The sequence below is a fragment of the Gekko japonicus genome, unplaced genomic scaffold (genome assembly GCF_001447785.1).
Source record: "Gekko japonicus isolate JY-2015 unplaced genomic scaffold, Gekko_japonicus_V1.1 scaffold365, whole genome shotgun sequence".
NCBI lineage: Eukaryota > Metazoa > Chordata > Lepidosauria > Squamata > Gekkonidae > Gekko > Gekko japonicus.
Window position 1 is genome coordinate 22,106 of NW_015162488.1, and position 10,080 is coordinate 32,185.

The 10,080-nt window shown below is 45.0% G+C and overlaps 1 protein-coding gene across 1 annotated transcript in view; it reads left to right on the plus strand.

Annotated features, from left to right (window-relative positions):
- Window positions 1-834: 834 nt before the first annotated feature.
- The window catches only part of CD96 (CD96 molecule), a 57,167-nt gene continuing 47,921 nt past the window's right edge, over window positions 835-10,080 (plus strand). The window contains exons 1-3 of the mRNA XM_015405946.1: window positions 835-1,254; window positions 4,166-4,235; window positions 5,604-5,692. Of these exons, the coding sequence (XP_015261432.1) occupies window positions 835-1,254; window positions 4,166-4,235; window positions 5,604-5,692 (579 nt within the window). The remainder of the gene's footprint in view (window positions 1,255-4,165; window positions 4,236-5,603; window positions 5,693-10,080) is intronic.

A 10,080-nucleotide genomic window follows, 5' to 3' on the forward strand; every position in this document is an offset into this window, starting at 1 on the left:
AACCTTCGGGATGGGTCGCAGGCTGGAAGGGCACCGAGCCATTCTGTTTCTCTGCTCCCTTCCCTTAACTCTCGGCCTGGACCCACCACTATACTTTCCCCTCTCCAGGAGCACCGGGATCCTATGCCCAGGAATTGCCACACCTAACAGTCTTCGTGTTAGCCTCAGACCACTGGTGGGGCTGATGAAATGCACCCCTTATATGCTCGTTGGTAGCAGGCTGCTGCTTCTGATGCTGTTAAATCCTACAGTTATCCCACCCGTCCTACTATATAATTCAATATCCTATAAAGGTTGCTACCAATTTCAAGTCACCTGGCCAGTGAATAAATAAAGGCCAGTGATAAACCTATCCTACCAACTAATGTCATACATTAATTCATTAATTAGTTAACAATTGATCAGTACTAGCAACCAAAATCGCATCAATTACATAATGATTATAGTTATTTTAGTAGGGTGGTTTTATAGCCTAATAAGAATCAAACAATCCCTTTAATTACAACTAATTATTTCATTTATATCCAGCTAAAATACATCCTATTAACACCTAATTTATAACATATTCCGTTAAACAATTTATTAATCCTCTAATATAATTAGGGCTTTCCTCTCCATCCTCCAGGCCAGCAACCATCTGCCACAGTGATGATGAAAGTTACTGCTTGCCAACCAAGTGGTCTAAGTTCTTCTCCAGTTCTCACATCTGCACGGAAAGGGGGGGAAATTGTGCCGCCTCCCTCTGCTGTTCATTGGTATAGCCAAGCCACTAGGGGTGCTCCAATCCCCGGATTCCCACTGGCTCTGAGCTCCGCTCCTCTCTCGTCCTCAGTCATGACCACCCAGTCTGTCCAGTTCTCACATTCCAATGAGAGAATCCCCAACAAGCTGGGGTCCTCTGCTATCGCAGTCCAGCCCAGCCGCAAAAGCACCACTGTAGTTGTTGTTACTCAGAGGCCGCTAGGGTCACAACTGCCCAACGATCACCACCGTCCCGGGCTCACAGTTGCCTCCTGGAACGCTGCCCGACTGGAGAAGCTCCAGAGAAGAGGAAAACCCTCCCTAGGCTTTCCCATTGCTGTCCACAAGCCCAACACGAGCAGCGCTGCCACTGCAACACACACGGCTGCCACCGGAGTGAGATCTCTAACCCAGTTTCAGCCTCAAAATAGCCGCCGCATCGGCGAAGCAGAGGCCATAGAGCCACCGCCGACACCACCAGTGCCAGCAGGAGCCTTACGCCAGACTGGGGAGGTAAGTAGCACTCTCATTGGGTAGGCCAGCTAGGAGCTCCGTGTCAAGCCGGGGCTGTGCCAAGGGTGGGTAATAGCGCTAGTAATAGATGTTGCAGTTTCTCACCCTATGCCCCTGCAGCAGCAACTGGGGTATCATTCTCAGTCCGAAGTGTTAGCTGTTATCAATTGCCAGTTCACTCAGGCACAATCAGTTGCAGGAGCACAAGCACAAGCTCCCTGCATCGTCGTCATCTTGTTGGGGACCCAAAACAAATTTCTTTCTTCCATTTTATCTTGACAACAACAAGCCTGTTGGGTAATTTAGGCTGAGACAGAGTAACTGGCCTAACATTACCTAGTGAGCTTCCATGGCAGAGTAAGAATTCAAACCTTTGTTTCCAAGATCCTAGTCCAACAAACACCAGATGAAAAGAGGAATGATCATAAACAGATATTACAAACATGTAACTCAAATAATATTAAAACTAATTATATTTTAATTATTTAACTGAAAAATAGTATTCATAGCAATCTGCTCCTTGAATCAAATAGCAGCCTGACATCTAGCAAAAGACTGGGGATGGCACGGGGGTGGGGGGGAGATGTCGGCGGTGGCATGATGACAGTTCCAGGAAAACCCCAGAACTGATGTCATACCTCTCTAGAAATTGTCGGAAACACTATAGTAAAACAATCATGTTTTCAGCAATTGCTAGACTTGATAACATTTTTGTACATCCTGCTGCCTGCTGGAGTACTGGCAGGCATACGGCAACCCTAGAGGAGTGTTCGGTTAGTATTCAAACCTTCCAGCCAATATTAAATCAACTGCCATATTTGAGTACATTATATTGGTCTACTTAATGCACCTCTTCTCAGCAACGTTTGAAGTCTTCAGATACATTTAAGTTAATGGAAAGCTTCAAACACTGCTGAGTGAAATGCTGAAGATTCGGACCATAAACAGGATTCTATATTTGTACTGATTAAATGCTGTTTCCCAAAGGAATATCTCATATTCCATACAAAGGTACAAATTAGTGTCAAACAGTGGAGATTTTTCTAGAATAAATCATGATTTTCTGTCTTTTTTAATTTTAATTTTAAATATAACAATTATAGAAATTTCAACAGTTACCCCCCCCCTTTCCAGCAATGTTAAGCCACTCCTAGAAAACAGTACCTAGGTGGTCAAGGCCTTTATTAAATGCATAAGTGTAAGTACGGAAAAAAGTAAAAAACATTAGGGAAAGGATTATGGGTTTAGGAAAGCTATTGCCAAGTCTCAAAAATATATCTGCATAGTTAATGACCCAAGTGAAGGAAGCCATAAAGGCAAACGGCTTCTTTTAAAAAGTGGAAGGTCTGCCCCAATGGAAAAAAAGAGTTGGTTTTATACCCCACTCTTCAGTACCTGAAGGAGTCCAGGAGAGGCTTTACCTTTCCTTCCTCTCCCCACAACAGACACCCTGTGAGGTAGGTGGGGCTGAGAGAGCTCTGAGAGAACTGTGACTGATTCAAGGTCACCCAGCAGGTTTCATGTGGAGGAGTGGGGAATCAAACCCAGTTCTCTAGATTAGAATCCACCACTCTCAACCACTACACCAAACTGGCTTTTTGTTTTAAGAGCACAGGGTCTAGCAAAAAAGTGCAATTTAACAATTAGGCAAGAGAATGGGAGAAGCATCAAGACAAGCAATTAGCATTTCCATAAATTGATCTGGAGCAGGAAACTAGCCAGACAGGTAGTCATGCCTTTGGATGACCAAGAAATAAAATTACTGCCCAAAGAAGATGGGGAAATGGCAGAGAAGCTCAATGAATTCCCCGCATGCATTCAACGTGGAAACTGTGGGGCATGTACTCATGCCACAGCCACTATTTTCAGGAAGGGAGTCAGAAGTACTGAGGCAAATTGAGGTGACCAGAGATGAAGTTCTAGACCTATTGAGGAAATTAAAAAATAATAAGTCTCCAGGTCCTGATGGCATGCATCCAGACAACTTTGTTAACATCTCCATGCTGTCCCAGTCTTTCCTCATTTTTTTCTAGTTCTTTCCTAAACTAGTTTTCCCCATACTTCTTTTTCCATTGTGAAATGAATTCGCAAGATAGCCTCTTGCTCGGAATCTGAACTTTTTTCAAACTTGTGGATTGGTGCCCAAAATCCACCCAAAAAGGATGGGTTTGGGTAGCAATTTTTAAAATATTTTTAAATGCATGCTGGTATTTCACCCTAACCTTTGATGAGTAGCTCCAAGGTCAGCTGGTCTAGCTTCAAGATATTCTTTCCATGTTGCTTTGTGAGGCACTGTGACAGCACATAAAATATGTCACATTCCTGTGATTCCTGCAGACAGAAGTTCAAATGTCCTTATGCCACACACAGAGATTGCCACAATTGCTATGATGGGTGGGTTTTGCCCTGGGAGGTAGAACCCCCATGGGTAGCTCTAGCTCCCATTTCTTCCCCAGCTGCAAGGGAGAGTAGATCATGAAAAGGCAGAGCTTTAATATTTACTCAAGCTGCTTTTCCTCATGTTGTATTTGGGATGCGTTTAGTGGCTTAATGGTAGAGCATATGTTTTTACACACAGAAGATTCCAGGTTTAGTCCTTGACATCTCAAGTTAAAACAGATCTTGGGTAACAAATGCATTGTGTTATGACTTTTCTTTTCATTTTGCTATGAGATCTTAAAGCAAACTGTTTCACATACAAGCATACATATAAAAAAACAATTATAGCTGTGGTTTCCTGTAACATACATTTCCTCTCAGTCATGTGAAAAAAGAGAACATGCAAATTATATTTCACCATTTGTAGAGAAAGAGATAATCATTTGGTGGTTTGTCTGACTCCACAAGATAGAACATTTTGACTTCTTTGAGAGAACCATAGTGTGATTTTATTTTTTAAAAACTTTCTTAGCAAAACAAGATGACAATAAAGTGGCCATTTCAGGCACATTATTTGCTCATCCTGACACATGTTATCAGCGGTAAGTGATTTCTTCTAACAAAGCTGTTCCTGTTATGGTGGTGAACCTGTTTTTATGCCTTAACTAAGAATCCAGTGCATATAGTGATGTCTACTGTAGTGTTTCTTTTTAATGATATAAGATTGTAATTCTGGCTGGCTATTGTTGGAGGCAAAGAGCTTGACTAGATTGTCCTTTGATCTAAGCTAGTCAGTAATTCTTATAGTCTTCTGATAAAAGCATTAATGACTTATTTTCAAAGGGAGCTTTTTAAAATGAGTTCTTAGAGTGTATTAAGGATAAAATGATAAAGTTCCTTTCTCCTAAAGGGCAGCACTAGGTTTATGTTATTGTGATTATGGAAGAGTATTGGTACATACCCTACAACATTTCAGGACGTGCTTGTAACTCTTCAAATCTTATACCAAGGTTTGTTGCTTAAACCTCCTACTCCACCACCACTGACATGTACACGAAGCCAAAGGCTCTGGTTCTGCTGGAGTGCAGTAGGACCAGCTTATCTTCGATTGCTCTGAAACCTAAGAGGGAAAACCATTGGAAAACCATAACTGTCCTAAAATATGTTACGAACAGTTCAAAACATATGGCAGCAGCTGTGAAATGGCAGTGTTTATACTGATGGTGTATACCGGTGGTGTTTATACAAGTGCATTGATCATCATTTGTGTTCAAGATAAGATGCATCCAGCCTCATAGTTTTAACTTTTAGAGATGCTGGGAACAGAGATGTACCTTGAGAAATGACAGTTCTAGTCAGGGGTCGTTTCATAGAAAAAGAGGTGCAGGAGCTCATTAGCATAACTCATTAGCATAACTTATTTGCATATGCCACACCCCCTGACATCACCAGAAGGGTGTCAGAAGGCAACACCCACCGCTCAGGCTCCAGTGGACTGTTTTGGACTACTAGCTATTGGGGGGGGCGGAAACATGCAGATCTGTCCTCGCAGAGGAGGGAGAGCTTGTACCTGAATAAAACTTGGTCTTAATGGTGCCACTGGACTATTTTGGACCAGGGGGCCGGGGGGAGCTCTGCAACTTACCTGGCTGCTTTTTGCTCTGACTGAGGGCTGCTGGGAGCATCCTTTTGGCCTGGGGCTGCTGGGAGCAGGGGGCGGCGCTTGTTGCATGTGCCCGCCCCCTGGGCTCTTTACTGCCGGAGCTCCGCTCCTGTGCGCTCCTGCAGGAAATGACCCCTGGTTCTAGTATCTCACACTAAGAAAATGGTGAGGAGCAGACTGGAATATTAGAACAGCCCTGGAATAACTTGAGCCAAGTGGCCCCTACAGGGCTAGCAGCACCACAAGGTCTACATGGCTCACCCCCAGGCCATGGGAATGATGACTAGGTTCTGCTTTCTCCTGGCAGCTAGTGGCTCTCCAAAGGAGAGACTCATTGAGATCTTTCCCAGGGATGTGGGCCTGCACAGAAGGCCACTTGATGAACAACAGTTACAGGTAAGTACAACCCCATTTTCATCATTGCGGCTTCTGTGCAGTCCCACATGGGAGAATAGCAAGTTCACCTACTCAACAGAAAAGTGCTCGTAGCACAGCTTTTCTTACTGCAGCTTCACTTCTGGAGTCCACATTCATCAAGTAGTGTTTGATGAATGTAGAGGGAGTGGACCAAGTTGCTGCCTTGCAGATGTCCTCCAGTACGAGTCTGGCATGGAATGCTGCTGAAGACACCTGAGCCCTCATCAAGTGAGCTTTCAGGGACACTAGGCAAGACACCTTAGCTTCCTCGTAAGCTGTTTGGGAGTACAAGTGGAGACCCGCAAGAAACTTGCGGAATGGTTATCCTATTCCTCACACCTTTGCTTCCTCCTGTCTCCCTCTACCTCTCTCACACTCTTTTTCCCTTCTGCCCCCCCTTTCTTTTTCTCCTCCAGCTATGGCATTATACTGATCTGTAGTTCCTTCCCTCCTCAAATCCCACCCTCCCCAGGCTCCACCCCACAAATGTCCAGGAATTTCCCAACCTGGAGTTGGCAACACAATTTCCTTCCCACCCAACAGCCAACCTACCTTTATCTGCCTCTCTGTCTGCAACTTTCCATCTCCACACCCCTCTCCCACAGCCTCTACCTAGGAAAATTACAGTTTTTCTCCACAGTGGGGACCAAAACAGCTTACATTATTCTCTCCTACTTTTTATCTGCACAACAACCCAGCTTTCATAGGGTGGCTGCTGATGAACAGTAGCAAGCAGCTGGGCCTACTTGAGTCATGCAAATCAGGTGGTATCAAGGCACCCAGAGGGTGCTGCCGAGGGATGCCAGCCTCCAGGTGGGACCTGGAGATCCCCTGTAATTCCTGCTCATTTCCAGACTACAAAGATAACTTCCCATGGAGAAAATGGATGCTTTGGAGGGTGGACTCTGTGACATTGTACCCCACTGAGGTCCCTGTCCTCCCCAGGCTCCACCCCCAAATCTCCAGGAGTTTACCAGCCTGGACCTGGCAACCTTATCCAGAATCCCCTGTCGGTGGCCGGGGGGGACCTGGCAACCCTAAAGTGCTGGCAGGCCCAGGCTTGGCAACCTCTAAGTGGGGCCTAAAGGAAACCCCCCCCCAGACTTGCAACTGAACTCAAGGCAGCAGAGATCTGTGACTCCCTGGAGAAAATGATTGTTTTAAAAGGTGGACTCTGTGGCATTATACCCAGCTGAGGCTTCCCCAATCCCACCTCAAAACCTCTAGGGACTCCCCAGGCCAGGCCCCAAGGCTCCCCCCCACCCTGAACGTTCTAACCTCTCTCACACAGTTGGTGTCTGAAGCAGATCCCTGCAGAGGCCATTTCAAAAGGTTTTGGGGGGAATTCAGCCGTCCCTGAAGGGTTTTTTCTAGTTTTTGGATTTTTATGCAGGCACTGGTAGACTACTGAATATGTAAAAAAAAACTGCTGGGCCAGAGGGAGCTTCCTTTTCCTGGGAATAAGCATCCGCACACGGCGCCATCTGTTGGAAATTAGATATATAGATGTGTCCTTTAAATCTAGTGTGGTGAACCAAACAAATCTAGTATGGCGAACCATAAAGGCCATCACCTCCTGTATGGATAACATCCTGAACTTTGGGACATTCAAATGTTTATTCAGGGGTCTTAGGTCTAAAATGGACGTCTTGCTTCCACCTTTTTTGTCAATGGCAAAATATTTAGAAAAGAAGCCCTTTGTCCCTCAGGAGCAAGCTTTGCAATTGCTCTTTTAGCTAATAGAGAGACCTCCTGCTTTAGAAAGAGGGAAGGGTTGTAGGACTGGGCTGGAAGGTTTCATGCAAAGGCTGTGATTTGAAACTCAAAAAATAACCTCTCTTTATTATGGATAACACCCAATCATCAACAGTAACTTGGCACCACTTATAAAAGAATTTGGATAACCTATCCAAAAACCCCTGGTCAGAATCTAGTCAGGCGAATGGGGCACCAATACAGTGCTGGTCCCTAGGGCTTGAGAGGGGTTTCTTCACCATTGTCTACCCTGACTCTTGGGCTGGGAATGTTGAGTATAAGAAAGTCTGAAGCCCTACTGGAGGGGCAGAGGGGCCTGGTATCTGTAGTCCTGTGCACAATAGGACCTTGACTGGGAACACCTCTGGGTATGCCTTGGGAAGTTGTTGTTGTTCAGTCGCACAGTCGAGTCCGACTCTTTGCGACCCCATGGACCAGCTCCCTCTAGGCCCTCCGGTCTTCCGCCATCCTCTGAAGTTTGCTCAACTTCATGTTCGTTGCATCGCTGACACTGTCTAACCATCTCATCCTTTGCCGTCCCCGTCTTCTTTGACCTTCAATCTTTCCCAGCATCAGGGTCTTCTCCAGTGAGTGCTCCCTTCTCATTTGGTGGTCAAAGTATTTGAGCTTCAGTTTCATTATCTGGCCTTTCAGGGAACAGTCAGGGTTGATTTCTTTGAGGATTGACTGATTTGTTCTTCTTGCAGTCCAAGGGACTCTCAAGAGTCTTCTCCAGCACCATAGTTCAAAAGAATCTATTCTTCTGCGCTCGGCCTTCCTTATAGTCCAACTCTTGCAGCCATACATGACTACTGGGAATACCATTGCTTTGACCATGCGGACTTTTGTTGGCAGGGTGATGTCTCTACTTTTTATCATGCTGTTTAGGTTCGCCATCGCTTTCCTCCCAAGGAGCAGGCGTCTTTTAATTTCATGACTGCAGTCACAGTCTGCAGAGATCTGGGATCCCAGGAACGTGAAGTCTGTCACTACTTCCACGACTTCCCCTTCTATTTGCCAAGGAGTGATGGGGCCGGATGCCATGATCTTAGTTTTTTTGATGTTGAGCTTCAAGCCCACTTTTGCGCTCTCCTCTTTTACCCTGAGCAAGAGGCTCTTGAGGTCCTCTTCACTTTCTGCCATCAGAGTGGTATCGTCTGCATATCTGAGGTTGTTGATCTTTTCCCCAGCAATCTTAATTCCCGCTTGTGATTCATCCAGGCCAGCATTTCGCATGATGTACTCTGCATATATATTAAATAAGCAAGGCGACAATATACATCCTTGTCGTACTCCTTTTCCTATGCTGAACCAATCAGTTGTTCCATATCCGGTTCTAACTGTCGCTTCTTGGCCCTTATACAGGTTTCTCAAGAGACATGTGAGGTGGTCTGGTACTCCCATCTCTTTAAGGACCTGCCATAGTTTGTTGTGATCCACACAGTCAAAGGCTTTAGCATAGTCAATGAAGCAGAAGTAGATATTTTTCTGGTACTCTCTTGCTTTCTCCATAATCCAGCGAATGTTGGAAATTTGATCTCTAGTTCCTCTACCTCTTCGAAACCCAGCTTGTACTTCTGGTAGTTCTCTATCCACGTACTGTTGAAGCCTAGCTTGTAGGATCTTGAGCATGACCTTGCTAGCGTGTGATATGAGTGCAATTGTGCGATAGTTTGAACATTCCTTGGCATTGCCCTTCTTTGGGATTGGAATGTATACTGACCTTTTCCAATCCTGTGGCCACTGTTGCGTTTTCCAAATTTGCTGGCAAATTGCGTGCAGCACTTTAACAGCATCATCTTCTAAGACTTTGAATAGCTCAGCTGGAATACCATCACCTCCACTAGCTTTGTTGTTACTAATGCTTTCTAAGGCCCATTTAACTTCACATTCCAGGATGTCTAGCTCGAGGTCAGTGATTATACCGTCGTGGTTGTCAAGGACATCGAGGTCTTTCTTGTATAGTTCTTCTGTGTATTCTTGCCATCTTTTCCTAATCTCTTCTGCTTCTGTTAGGTCCCTACCGTTTTTGTCCTTTATCATGGCCAGCTTTGCATGGAACACTCCCTTGATTTCTCCAATTTTCTTGAAGAGATCTCTAGTCCTTCCCATTCTATTGTTTTCCTCTATTACTTTGCACTGCTCATTCAGGAAGGCCTCCTTATCTCTCCTTGCTGTTCTCTGGAAATCTGCATTCAGTTGGGTAAATCTTTCCTTTTCGCCTTTGCCTTTCGCTTTCCTTCTTTCCTCTGCTATTTGTAAAGCCTCATCAGAAAGCCACTTTGCTTTCTTGCATTTCTTTTTCTTTGGGATGGTGGTGATTGCTGCCTCCTGTACAATGTCACAAACCTCCGTCCATAGTTCTTCAGGCACTCTATCTATCTACCTTGGGAAGTACCTTTGTATAAAAAGTATTGATGAAGTATGGGTTATGCCCAAAGATTTGGCTGTCAACTTGTTCTCCTCTATTTTGGCTCTCATATCGAGCGGAAGGGCAGTGTAACCATGAATATCTCTGTATGTCAGTGCCAGAAGCCATTGATCTGCTACTACAATCTGCTCCATGCCTTGCAGCATGGAGCTGCTCTTTCACTAATTTTTGACCTTCTGCC